Source organism: Euprymna scolopes, chromosome 31, assembly GCF_053919585.1.
Source record: "Euprymna scolopes isolate OS-2025 chromosome 31, ASM5391958v1, whole genome shotgun sequence".
Lineage (NCBI taxonomy): Eukaryota > Metazoa > Mollusca > Cephalopoda > Sepiida > Sepiolidae > Euprymna > Euprymna scolopes.
The window spans coordinates 89632612-89647876 of record NC_136512.1 but is presented as its reverse complement, the minus strand read 5'-3'; the positions used below and the strand labels follow the sequence as shown (position 1 = coordinate 89647876).

General features: G+C 32.4%; 1 protein-coding gene across 2 annotated transcripts in view; it reads right to left on the bottom strand.

Moving 5' to 3' along the window:
• The window catches only part of LOC145255853 (rRNA methyltransferase 1, mitochondrial-like), a 30913-nt gene that overhangs the window by 1018 nt on the left and 14630 nt on the right, over nt 1-15265 (bottom strand). For both annotated transcript variants that reach the window (XM_080114613.1, XM_080114612.1), the window contains exons 6-9: nt 14315-14394; nt 12718-12820; nt 5852-5978; nt 3372-3494 (exon numbers count right to left, since the gene is read on the bottom strand). In XM_080114613.1, the coding sequence (XP_079970739.1) occupies nt 3372-3494; nt 5852-5978; nt 12718-12820; nt 14315-14394 (433 nt within the window). The remainder of the gene's footprint in view (nt 1-3371; nt 3495-5851; nt 5979-12717; nt 12821-14314; nt 14395-15265) is intronic.

The following is a 15265-nucleotide window of genomic DNA, read 5'->3' as shown; positions in this document are numbered from 1 at the left end:
AAACTCATCTAATATTAATAATAAAAAAATAATAAAACACAAGTTGTTTGTTTAAGTATTATAAGCAATTGAATATTTCGTTGTATTATAAATTTTAAAGATTAGAATGCGTTCTTTAATTACTTATAAATTACATTTTAAAAAAGTGAAGGAACACGATTTGATTTGTAGTAAACTTGAAGTTTATTTAATATAATTAAATGAAAATTATGCATGTAAGATTATGAATATTTGAAGCAGAACATAAGCAAAACATTTGAAATATTAAAAGAAAACTATTTTTTTAATCAAATGAACAATATTTTTTGAATCAAAACAAATTTTTTTTTAATCAAAGTGAACAAAATTTTTTTTTAAATAAAAATGAATATTTTTTAATCAAAATGAACAATATTTTTTTTTAAAATCAAAATGAATATTTTTAAATGCAAATGAACCACAATATTTTTTCAAAATCAAAAACAATATTTTTAATAAATTCATGAAATATTGCACAGTAAAAAAAATAATTAACCTAAAGAAAAAATCATGTTTCTTATTTAAGATTATTTCACCACATGACAAAAATAACATGCAAAATAATTTTTTTATATCCATATTTTCAGTTTGTTATAATACGTGGGTTTGTATTACTGTAAACATAGATTCGAAAAAGTTGTCAAAAACAAATATATAACAAATAAATGTTATCAAAGGCAAGATAAGTTACTTTTCTACCAAACTGGATATATTTTTCGTGTTTTTATTCAATGTAACATGTTTATTCAGTTCGAAAACCATACAGTGTTTACCGATGTATTGGAAAATTGGGTTTGTATTACTGTACACATAGATTCGAAAAAGTTGTCAAAAAACAAATATATAACAAATAAATGTTATCAAAGGCAAGATAAATTACTTTTCTACCAAACTGGATATAATTTTCGTGTTTTTATTCAATGTAACATGTTTATTCAGCTCAAAAAGCATACAGTGTTTACCGATGTATTGGAAAATTTAAAATGGCGGCCGACTCTCTCTTTAACACGGTAAGTTCGGGAAAAGGTGTTATAAATAATAAACTAGACAAAATACTATTAAAAAACCACCGAATATATATCAAGTTATGTCACGGTAACTTATATTGAGCAAATTTCTAAGAGTATTTTGTCTAGTTTATTATTTATTACACCTTTTTCCGAACTTACCGTGTTAAAGAGAGAGTCGGCCGCCATTTTAAATTTTCCAATACATCGGTAAATACTGTATGTTTTTCGAGCTGAATAAATATGTTACATTGAATAAAAACACAAAAAATATATCCAGTTAGGTAGAAAAGTAACTTATCTTGCCTTTGATAACATTTATTTGTTATATATTTGTTTTTTGACAACTTTTTCGAATCTATGTGTACAGTAATACAAACCCGGAAAATTCAAGATGGCGTCTGACTCACTCTTTAACACGGTAAGTTTGGGAAAAGGTGTTATAAATCAAAAACTGGTTAAAATACTGTTAAAAACTCGCTCAATATGACATATTTTTTCTAGTTTTTTTATTTATAACACCTTGTTTTTCGAGTTGAATAAACATGTTACATTGAATAAAAACACGAAAAATATATCTAGTTTGGTAGAAAAGTAACTTATCTTGCCTTTGGTAACATTTATTTGTCATATATTTGTTTTTTGACAACTTTTTCGAATCTATGTGTACAGTAATACAAACCCGAAATGAACGCGTTTTTATTTTTTTTTTTATTTTTAAGTTTCATAATATATATATATATATAAATAAGTATTTTTAAATTTTATCTTTCTAGCTTTAAAAGAAAGTTTAAAAATGTTATCAGCCGGCATAATTTATTTTTAAATATTGAAAATTTCAGGAAAATTAATTTTTGCTAAATTTTTAAAACGTGTCAACAGCTTAAAAAAATCGTCTCTTCAAAAGAGTCGATGTTGTCTCGCATTTTCATTAGTTTTGTATGCTGTAAAAATTTTTTTTTAATATTAGCAATTTATTTGAAGCTTCTTCTTTTGAATGGTAAAAAACTTAGGATGATAATATTGAATTAAATTATAGTTACATCGTGTTAAATACAGGGGGGAGCACGTTAAAACTTACTTTGCTGAATGGAGATATCCACGAGTCACTACCGGTGTTTACCGGTGTCAAGAAACAACTAATGGACTACCCGTGATGACGTCAGCAGATTAAATTATTTTTGCCCACCGGCCATCTTGTCTTTTAAGACGGTCTTGACATTAGCCTATGATATGAAAATTGAGAAATTCTCAAGTATGTTTGTTTCTCACCTCTATGTAACTTATATACATGATTTTATTCAATTTCTGATTTTAATATTGTCTTAAAAACAATGTTTTTAAATCCTTATTACAAAATTAAGTCTGCCATAATGCATTTCGATTTTGGAAGCTTTTAAGCTGTCATTGTTTCTAGTTTTAAAATTCTTAGCAAATCCTCAGGCGATAAAAAGGTTGGACATTTTGAAAAAAATTTTACATTCAATAATTTTAGAAAAAATATTAAAAACATTAGCTTAACAAAATTAGTTATAGATTCGTAATTTAATGATCAATGACATCGTTATAATTAAATTACAAAATCCTATTTAAAAAAAATAAAAAAAACCCACATACAATGCTGGCTTTCATATCTTTGTTAGTGTACGCAACGTTACAGGCGTGCCAATGCAAAGGGAGATAATTCAGCAAAACTTAATGCAGTAAAATGTTAGCGTTTATTTAGACTTAGATTAATTTGGGAAAAGAAAAAAAAAATCGGTATCTGAACACAGCAGAAAACTAAATAACAAAATTGAATTTCTTGCTCACATACCCCTATTCCAAATTTGCGACTTCTCCTGCATCAAACTGTCATAACTAAACATAAATAAAATCACATAAATTCTTTTTCCAGGGAAAATTTTATATTTAAAATTTACACAAATATTTTTGTTTTAAGTAAAAATTAAATTAAATTTTTACTTAATATTTTTTTTTTTTTTTCAATAAAATAATTTAAAGATATTGATTGTATTTAAATTTAATTATTTTTAGTATAGTGACCATGCTGGATTTATACCTCAAAACTACAGGGTAAAACGATGAAATTGTAACCCTAGAAAAGACAACATGATTCCATTTCCGTTTGAGTGCCTTGAGTTCGTCGGAGCACATTTCATTAAAGTACTTGTAAAACAGGTTCAGGGATGCAACATATCGGTTTGAAACCATCTAAATTAAGCTTAAAATATTGCTTATGACCGTTTGAGACAAGTGACGGCAACCCATTGCTGTGAATTCAGAATACAATGACATGAGCACAAAAATTCAATATTGTCGACTAAACGTCTTGTTTACACTTACCAGTTGCGACTGAGACGTTGAGTGAGTCGACACATGGACGGCTGTTAGATTGTTTTGGTTTTATCGTCACTAAGTTGTCGCAGAGTTTTAACATTCTGTCGGACAAACCACTGCCTTCATTTCCTGAAAGAAAACAAAAATATTTGTTTACTGGTAAATTGCGTAATTGAACAGCAAATAAATCAAGTAAACAAGGATAAAATGCATGGAATTCGAGTTAAAATATATTTAGTATTACACTTGCAATCTTTAAAAAAACATGCTTGAAATGTCTACATATGCTAAAATAATAGCTAGAGTCTTCATACAAATGGAAGTTAGGGATTATTTTAGTGTATGTATGTATATATATATAGAAAAAAAAAAAAGGAGGAAAACGTCTGCCTTAAACCACTAACCTAGTTCTAAAACAGATCCTTTGTTCGATAAAATGCATGCCCATTGGCTGATAAGAAGGGGCGCGGTGGATACTAGAAAGCTGATTGGCTAACTAAAATCCTCAACATATATAAAAACGAGAAACAACCACAGAATTTGCGCATAAGCCTGACGAATCCTAGAGTGGATGAAACGCCGAATATTCAGTGTAGCTTAATCGCCATATATATTTTATAAATTACTAACTAGCTCTACCTACGTCTTGAGCACTTTTGAAGTAAAGTTTACGCATAAATCTATACTTTCGTATATTAATTTTATGTGAGTAAATGAAGTAGCTATATATATATATATATATATATATATAAAAGCGAAAATGTATGTATGTTTGTGTGTCTGCTAAAAACTTTTGACAGACAGAACAACAATTCACAAATTGGTCTCATATGAAAGCCCCATCCTTCACCCGACAAATATCGAAAAATTGGCCAAAAACGGTTATTTTTTCACCCTGAAATCAACACTTTTCTACAGGGAGGAGGTTAGCAAAAACCGTCCTCTTATGGCGAAATCAGTTCTACGCATGCGTCAGACGATGTCATAACCTGATTTAGTTTAAATATTTGAAGAACTGACACGATTTCATGTGCGTCGTGTTAGCTCAGTTAAAATATATATACTAGCTTGGGTGTTTGGGTACCCAGCATTGCCCGGGTGTTTGGAGGTGTGTGTTGAGCAAATAAAAAAAAAAAAGTGGTAGTAGGCAGGCGAAGGAGGAAAACAAAAACGTGACGTCTTTGCAGTTGCATCCATCGCCAAACCGGAAGTGGCGAAGGTTTAAATTAAGGCTAGTTAATCGAAAAAAGGGGATGACTTTCGAAAATATCAGCGTTAAGAAGTGGTCCCTCCTTGTAGAAAAGTGCCCTGTTGAGGGTGAAGGAATTAATGGTTTTAGCCAATTTTTCTATATTTGTCGTCTGATGGGTCGAACTTCAAAACGATACCAATCTCACAAAAATCCGTCACCTCTATCAAAAGTTTTGCCCAGACATACGTACATACATACACACATTTAAACAGACAGGTGAGATTTATATAATACTAGCGAGGGGTACCCGGCGTTGCCCGGGTGTTTGGGGATGTTAAAAAAAAAAGTAAGTATGAGGATCGAACCCGAACCGTTGAGGCAAAGTTGTGAAAAAAAAAAGTGCGATGTTAACAATTGCCCCTCCGCGACATGCTTACGGAAACACGTTTGAATTTATTTAATTAGCTGGATTTAGCAGGTGCTCGTTTTAATGAGTTAATGAGGTCAGTTTGACTGCGGGATTTCATTTACTGCTGAACGCTTTTTTCCTTGCCCCCAAGATGTTATAGGAAAAAGACTAACCCACATGCGGCGAGCGACAAATATTGAATATTTATCTTCCTGAAATCGACCAAATTAAATAGGCAAGCTTCATTGTTAACTGTGAGATATAACCATTTATATGTGATATAAAAAGTTTTTAAAAGTTGTGAACCGACCGACTGCTTCTCTGAAAGAAGCCTTTTGTAGACACACAGAAAAAGCGAACACACATACATACATTTTCGCTTTTATATTTATAGAATAGATAATAGATTACATGTGCCATCATAAAAAAAACATGCTTGAAATGTCTACATATGCTAAAATAATAGCTAGAAAAAAAACAATGGAGTCTTCATACAAATGGAAGTTATTTATTTGCTTCCCCACTGAGCAAATTAGGCACAAGGCCGTTTTTAGTGTGGGGAGGAAAAACCAGCTCCCCCAAGGGGGCACTCTGGCAGGGTCCAAAATTAGCAATTACCTGATATGAAGGGTTTCCTCCACATTTACCGAACTAATTGACTTAAAAAGTAATTGCCTGATATGAAGGGTTGCTCCCACATTGACCAGAACTGATTACTTCCTTTTCCGCTCCTGGCCCCGAAGACCAAGAACAGCCTCTGCACAAAGCTGTGTATTTATTTGCTTCCCCACAAATAAATACACAGCTTCGCGTAGAGGCTGTTCTTGGCCTTCGGAGCCAGGAGCAGAAATACAAATGGAAGTTAGCTGATGATGATTAACTTACCGATCATTAGGATTGTCGGTCCAGTGGCATCAAATTGTTCTATAGGAATTGCGGAATCAAATGACGTGGAACCAACATCTTCTTGTCCAACACTTCCAATTAATTTCCAACCATTTTTCTTCTCCGTCTAAAATTAAACACAAAATTTTTAAAAGTATACACTAAAAAAAAAAATCTAAATAAAATTCAGAAATTTTACCAGAGATATATCAGTTAATAATAAATAATTCTACTTGGCCTTCTGTCCAAGATCAAAGTGTAATATCTGTTCTGATGCTACACTTCACCTTTTCTGTTCTCAGTCAGTGGAGGAGAAATCCTTAATGACTGAGGCACGTTTTATTTTTGTTCCTATACAGAGTGCCCCTTTTTGGGGAGCTGGATTTTCCTCACATTAAAAACCGACCTTGTGTCTAACTCTGCCCTCGTGAGGAGCCAAGTAAATAGGATATTAGTTAATAATAAAGCTATATATTCGAGAAGGCATCTTTGACCTACGAGCATATGAAAGTTCACCATCTGCGGAGGAGTGTGTCGGACGTCTACAGGATTGCAATTACGCATGTGGTGTCACAGATCCTGGGAGCTGCTGAAGATTGCATACTGAACCCTCATTCATCGTCTTTGATGAGAGAATCCACCATATAAAATAAAATATGCATCAAGTGCGCTTGAAAGCCAAATCACAATGTAATATTAGGAAAATAAACAAATATTTTACTTGTTTGAAATTTATAACATAAATATATTTCAAATCGTAACTCCATCTTCAGTATATTGTTTTCTTTCTTTTTCTTCTTTCTTGCCATGTTTTAAAGTTGGAGAAAGAAATGTGTGTTTTTAAAGATCCGCATGTTGTCTCTCAGCGGTTGTATTTTGAAATGTTGGAATGTGGCGTTGGCTAAGCGCGATTAATATCAAAGGTGTGAGTTTCAAAATACAACCAGGGCTGCTAACGAGGTGCCACACTAGGGACCAACATAAATCGATTTGGTTAACGAGCACCTCTTCATCACTACTCATGGAAACACCTTGAACCTTACGTTAGCCTGCAATGTACTTGCAATAACCCTTATCCCTGAGTGGCTTCCGGGCCTTGATAAGTGGTGATCACTGTGTAAAAAAAAAAAAAAAAGCCATCAGGACCTCCCATGAAACCTCCTGATTCTTGCATGTTACAAAACTCATAGCCACTCCTCAAAGTACCCACAAACTAACTCTAAATACATCCCAGGTCCTTTTATTCCCATTCACCACCACACTCACTCTCAGCTTTCTTTTGTGTATGTCGGTGAACAACTGCCTATATATTGTTCTGCTGATAAACCTTATTTCCTTACCTTTGATAAATTTATTTTGTCTTTTACTTTTTTAATAGTTCTTTTTCTCTTTCTCTCCTACTTTCCAACAATTATGCAGGGAGGGGGAGGTAAGATTACACTTGCTTTTGTTTGTCACATAAAAAAATTTTATTTGATTATTTGTATGATAAAAATAAAATAAAATTTCACATTAAAAAATGTTTTCGTTGTATTTTAAAAAAAAAAATGACTTAGAAAATAATCTCATTTATTCTAAGTTATTTAAATTTTATAAATAAATTTTCTGATATGAATAAGCGCGATTTATTTTTTTTTTAATCACATCATCATTTTTAATCACATCATCATTTTTAATCACATCATCATTTTTAATCACATCATCATTTTTAATCGCATCATCATTTTTAATCGCATCATCATTTTTAATCACATCATCATTTTTAATCACATCATCATTTTTAATCGCATCATCATTTTTAATCGCATCATCATTTTTAATCACATCATCATTTTTAATCACATCATCATTTTTAATCACATCATCATTTTTAATCGCATCATCATTTTTAATCACATCATCATTTTTAATCACATCATCATTTTTAATCACATCATCATTTTTAATCGCATCATCATTTTTAATCACATCATCATTTTTAATCACATCATCATTTTTAATCACATCATCATTTTTAATCGCATCATCATTTTTAATCACATCATCATTTTTAATCGCATCATTTTTAATCACATCATCATTTTTAATCACATCATCATTTTTAATCGCATCATCATTTTTAATCACATCATCATTTTTAATCACATCATCATTTTTAATCACATCATCATTTTTAATCGCATCATCATTTTTAATCGCATCATCATTTTTAATCACATCATCATTTTTAATCACATCATCATTTTTAATCACATCATCATTTTTAATCACATCATCATTTTTAATCGCATCATCATTTTTAATCACATCATCATTTTTAATCACATCATCATTTTTAATCACATCATCATTTTTAATCGCATCATCATTTTTAATCACATCATCATTTTTAATCACATCATCATTTTTAATCACATCATCATTTTTAATCACATCATCATTTTTAATCGCATCATCATTTTTAATCGCATCATCATTTTTAATCGCATCATCATTTTTAATCACACCATCATTTTTAATCACATCATCATTTTTAATCACATCATCATTTTTAATCACATCATCATTTTTAATCGCATCATCATTTTTAATCACACCATCATTTTTAATCACACCATCATTTTTAATCACATCATCATTTTTAATCGCATCATCATTTTTAATCACATCATCATTTTTAATCGCATCATCATTTTTAATCACACCATCATTTTTAATCACATCATCATTTTTAATCACATCATCATTTTTAATCACATCATCATTTTTAATCACACCATCATTTTTAATCACATCATCATTTTTAATCGCATCATCATTTTTAATCGCATCATCATTTTTAATCACATCATCATTTTTAATCGCATCATCATTTTTAATCGCATCATCATTTTTAATCACATCATCATTCCATGCATTTTAATGATATGTTTTTTATGTCAGAAATTTATTTATGACAGCATACAGTGCATTATGTATTAAACTACTTTTTTTTAAGGTTATTGTTTGTGCAAATAATATTACTAAACAAAAGATTATTTAGTCCACAGGTCTGGATATAAACAAAAAATACCACAAAGTGAAATATCCTTTATCGGCTCCATTTTTATCAGTCATGGATAACTTTTTCGGTTCTTATTTAGGATTCAACCTAATTAAAAAAAAAAATACAAAAAAACTATGATGTATTGTTACATATCGTTATCATTGAGGGGCACCATTTTCGTTTTGTGTATAACATAAAAGGATTCCGTGTGCGTATGATTGTCTCTATTATAAATGGTTGTGTGTTTGATTATCATAAAGGGACTCGTGTGTGTGACATGTATTTTCAGAACCTACCTCTGCTTCTTCGATGTTGGACCATCTGGAAATTTCTCATCCTGGAGGGAGACTTGATACCTGTTTGACGAAGATTTATCACTCCAAGACGATGAATGGGTTTTATAGTTTTTATTTCACTTTCCCCAGAGGTCCTGCAGAAGGTGGAAATGAAATCGGCCTGTGTGGGGGTTCTTCTTCTACACACGTCAGCGTTCGTCTCCCCCCTCCCCAGTTAAGAGGGGGAGACAACGGAAAGCCGTCTGTCTTCTTCAAAGCCCAAATCAAATCTCACAGATCTAGCCAACCTGACCACGTCACTCATACGTAATCTGGTCAGCTGACCTTCGGTTCTGGTAAACGTGTCTACTTCCACGTTTACTCACCTCTCTCTCTCTCTCTCTCTCTCTCTGTAACATTCCTTCCCCCCCTTTTTATCAAAATGTATGGCGAAGGCATACATTTTCTACTTCCCACATTTACTAAGAATGGGATATATATGCTCACCCCACTGGCAAAGAAAACTGTCATACCTTTATTCAATATACTAAGTAAAATAATATCAACAAATAATACCATGTGGCGCTAATCCTTGCGCCCTCGAAGGTCAACAACTCCTTGTGACCCCATGGTCTCTTCATAATTTAAATCAGAATTTCAGGAGCATCCTTTACTCCCGTCGACACTACGCGTGATCGATAAATTCTCGGCAATCAACCAAATAATAAAATCGAGGTCCATCTGCCTCTTCAAAACGGACTATCATCGTCCTTGGCTTTACAGATCAGCTTTTCTTCCCATAGGTAGCACACACAAAAAAAATTTTTTTCCCATCCCAAGCCTTATCCTATTCATAATAAGCCTACTCTTATTACTAGTATTTTGTGGGAAACAAAAAACCTCTTAACATTCCTTATGGTGGGTAGCCTTCTATTTTCCTCAGTACTAGCATACATATTTCATTCATCTTCTCTTGAGCGATTCGTAACATAATGGCCACGTCAGCCATTGCACCCCCTCTGCCCCTTACGCCATGTCAGAGGGCATTTCATTTGCTCCCTGAAGTTGATTACAACTAGATCCGCTCACGCTGGACAGAATACATTCCGTTTACTGCTATGTCAGAAAAAACTTCTTTTTTTTTCCAAAGTCGGTAAGCGCAACTTGCCTTGAAGACACACAGCTTCACGGAAAACATCGGATTTCCACACATGAAGTACTCAAAGTTGCTCCATGTTGATTCTACTCAAAATCAATAGAAATCACGATAAAAAAAAATAAAATTCAAATCACTTCTCGAGAATAATGAAATTAATAACTACCCATGTAATTCAACACCTCTCCAAAATTCTAACATGCTTGCCACAGAAATTAAATTCCATTCACGCCCCACTTTTTCTTTCATTTCTTCATATAGTTTATTTAACCGTATATTTATCCTTTTTTTTTCTACCTTACTTATGTGGTCAAAACGTCACTCATGTCGAATAGAACATTTATTCTACTTTTCGAAAATTGAAATTAATACCGACTGAACCTTTGACTCTTCCGAAACTTTTTTTTTTAAATCATTTATTACACTGTTTAAATCTTATTTCTTCTTTTTTCCCAATTTTATTATTACTATTATGATTATTAATTAATTAATTAACAACACATTCTTTCTTTTATTAATCATTCTTTCAATAGACCCCACAAGCAAAGATTCCACCTCCCCATTCTGCGAAAAAAAAATACATGTCAAAGAACAAGAAAATTCTGCCAATACCGTTTGACAACACATCAATTACATAAAAATAATAAATTAAAAAATACAAAAATATCCTATAAGCAATCACAAAGTCCCATCTCACTAACAACAAAATTCCAAATAACAAAACACAGATTCGTGGAAACCCATTTGACCACGTCATCAACTAGGTCGGCTGCATAGTGCATCATCTTTTACCATTCCACAGAATTCAAAATTAAAGAAAAAATCACAGTCGTTTACAAAAAATACCTAGACATTTACAATTAAAATACATGGTCGTTTCTAAAATAAAATAAAACGACTCACTTATAAAGTCTCAGACAATCCTAACACTCGATGGAACTAAAATTGTCCATGTCAGAAAAAAAATTCCCAAGAAAAAAAAATCGTATAATTAGTGAAAAAGGAAAAAAAAAATCACATTTCAGAACCTATCCATTGTTTTTCATCAAAAGTACATATTGTTTTTCATTAAAAGTTACACTTAGTTCACAGTTTAAAAATGCAACAAAATATTCATAACATATTTGTGATTGACGTGTTTATCTTTTGGTAAGCTGAAAGGCTCATTCCTGACGCACACTTACTAAAGTCATATGTTCTGTTTCTTTTTTTTTCTTTCTGGTTTACTGTGGCTGTTATGATTGACACATTTCCAAACAATTTCATTTGTGCGTGTTCCCATTACATTTTCTTACTGTCTCATCGGTCCTTTGCTTTAAACAGAATAAGGCAATTCTTTGTTTTTCCCTTCTAATTTTTACATTAAGTGATATTTTTCTTCGTTCATAACGAGCTAATTCCTAATACGATAAACATTTTTTCTTTTAACTATTTTCTATATATAAAGTTTTACATCTGTGTGTCTGTATGTCTTCCTTTTCTTTCTTTGTGAAAAGGTTGTACGTGTGTATTGCTTTTCTTTTTTTTTTCTTTTTTTTTTTCTTAATTATTTTTCTAATTCGCCTAATGTTTTAATGGACCCTACGTTGTGTGTGTGTTGATTTGTATTTTTTTTCTACTGTTCTTTCTTTTTCTTTTATTTTTCCATACATTTTATTGTTTTTCTTGTCCTTTTTTTTTTTTCTTTTTTTCCCCGTGGCAACTGAAGTCCTTTTTTTTTCTTCTTTTTTTCTTTTAAACCCACCCTTGCTAGGTGGTCTGGTCAGTTACGGCACCAAATTGAACTTTTGTTACATATCGTTATCATTGAGGGGCACCATTTTCGTTTTGTGTATAACATAAAAGGATTCCGTGTGCGTATGATTGTCTCTAATATAAATGGTTGTGTGTTTGATTATCATAAAGGGAATCGTGTGTGTGACATGTATTTTCAGAACCTACCTCTGCTTCTTCGATGTTGGACCATCTGGAAATTTCTCATCCTGGAGGGAGACTTGATACCTGTTTGACGAAGATTTATCACTCCAAGACGATGAATGGGTTTTATAGTTTTTATTTCACTTTCCCCAGAGGTCCTGCAGAAGGTGGAAGTGAAATCGGCCTGTGTGGGGGTTCTTCTTCTACACACGTCAGCGTTCGTCTCCCCCCTCCCCAGTTAAGAGGGGGAGACAACGGAAAGCCGTCTGTCTTCTTCAAAGCCCAAATCAAATCTCACAGATCTAGCCAACCTGACCACGTCACTCATACGTAATCTGGTCAGCTGACCTTCGGTTCTGGTAAACGTGTCTACCTCCACGTTTACTCACCTCTCTCTCTCTCTCTCTCTTTCTCTCTCTCTTTCTCTCTCTCTCTCTCTCTCTCTCTCTCTCTGTAACAGTATGTTTCTCACCTTAATCATTTGAACCAACGTTTGTTCCGTCCGAGTTGCAGAAATCGGCACAATCTCCATCGCTCCCGAGCTGCTTTTACTTACGACCGGATTTAAAGGTGCGCTGCATATCACAAGACAAAAAACAAGGAAAGAAATGCATCAATTATATCAAACAAAAAGGTCACTGGAAAAATAGTTGGATCATTCTATCGCTCCAGATAGAAAAAAAAAAAAAAAAAAGTCAGATACGTTCTAAAATGGAGTACTGCTGTCAGATCTGAAAAGCATTTTTCGTTTTCCTGCCGTGACAGAATACAAAATCAACTTTGAAATTTAGTAGGACGTATCCTCTTTGCAGACTATTTGATTTCAGAAATATCCAAGACATATTTTTAAGATTTTACATTTACAACAAAAAACAAATTAAAAAATGCAGAAATGTCTGTTTTTTTGTTTTGTTTTTTTTAACATGGTAGTCCCCACTTATCAAAGCCACTCGGGGATAAGGGTTATTGCGTGTACAGTAATCAATGGGATAATATCGTAGTAATCGTTAGTAATGGAGATTTGATAAAGTATCTTAAGGGGACGGTTTATCAGGAATTTGTTTGACTTGAAGACATCCAAGTTGTAGTCAGGTGGGAAACAGGTAAACGGAAGAAAGTTCCACAGGCGTGCACTTCTAAGAAAGAAGCTTTGTTCATGGAATCTACGTTTTAATTTAGGCACAGGTAAAGAATGGGGAAAATTATTGACAGTGGTTTCAGCTAGACGAGTGTTCTTCATGTGTTTCTAAAATAGTTATAATAAAATATCAGCTGAAAAGTTTAATTAGATTCATAAGCTAATAGAAAAAACTATATATATATATATATATATATATATATAAATATATAAAAAAAAAACCTAAAAAATATAAAAAATAAAAACTATCAACTTATCTTGTGCTTCCTATCGCTATTTTTATGGCAGGTGCTCGACTGAGCTTAAATCTATGGTCCACCCCCACTCAACCCCGCAAAACATTTACAGCAAACACTTGTCTACATAGAACCGTAATTCCCCCTACTCTCTATCTGTGTCTAAATTTAAATGTAAATTCCATGTAAAAAGTTTCTTTCCTAGAATTGCTTGCCTGTGGAACTCTGTACTACGGTTTGCTTTCCAGCTGACTACAACATCATTTTCAAGTTCTATGTAAAAACAAGTTCTTGTTGAGCCGTTTCCTTTAATAATCAAATTCCATCCAATTTCCACTACTTACGATCATTACGCTGTTGTGTCACTGACCAACTTACATTCATTAACATTTTATTTTCAAGTAACCTCCAAGCTTTGATAGTCTCTGAGTTAAGACAGTTGAGTTATCGCCCCTTGTTTATAGATGAGGGAAAGTCTGTTTGGAGTGTTGAATTATCTCTCATTGTCTACATAAAGGAAAGTCTGTTTGGAGTGACTGGCTTTTGGTTGTTGTTGTGGAAGTAGGTTTTGACAAAGGAGTACATGATAGTGATTCATTTAGAAAAGAAAAAATCACGGATTAGTTTTCAAAATAGCTAACCACATTTTATTGTCAATCAAAAATATTCTTAAGTTATATCTGTGGTCAGCTTACCTGTGTTCCTGAGAGAAGATCACCCTGTCAACACCCAAAAAGTAGCAACTTCTTAAAATGGCCCCAAAATTCATTGGATCCTGTTGGAATTAAAAAAAAAAAAAAAAAGATGTTAACAGCGAAATAAGATGATAATAGGACTTTATAACATAAAAATAAGAATCCAAACCTTCTGTCAATTTTCTCACATATTATTCAGCCAGTTCTTAGTATTTTACACCTTTTTTCTCATTCGTTAATGTAACTGATTTCTACGATAACACCACCATCACGCATTGCTTTGTTCTTTCTGACTGCAATATAATTTTTTTTGCTGTGTCTATGGAATTTTAGTTGGGTTTTCAAATCTGCCATCAAATTCCAATCATCATCAAGAATGAAAATAATACAAAAATCAACTCAAAATGTCTGTTTTATTTCAATTGAGTGATATCAGATGTGGTGTTATGTTAACTCTGACCATTTCAGAAGTTGCCAAAGTTCTTGCGTTACTTAATGCATATATAATTTTCGAGTTTGCACTTTTTAAATGCTTGCAAAATTATATATGCACCTGACAATTCTTTTATCACTGTTCTCAAAATCAACACAGATAAATTTTGTCAACATACAAGTTTATTTACAATTCGCATTTGGCATTGACAAGACAGAGAGAGAGAGAGAAGGCGAGAGAGAGAGAAAGGAACAAAACAACTGTGTTTAGCTGTGTGTGTGTGTGTGGTAAGCGATGTCAGAAAATGTCAATCATGCTGGACGATTGTCGGCTTTTTCTTTTCCTGTCTTTTGTTATTTATGTTATCCATATTTTATAAAAACATCGACCGATATTCCTAAAATGTAAATACTTAAAATATTTAATTGTTCTTCTTTATTTTGTGTTACGCAATTCTAACTCCCCGATCTGGAATGTAAGGCTTTCTTTGTTTTTGGTGATAGTTACAATTCAGATCA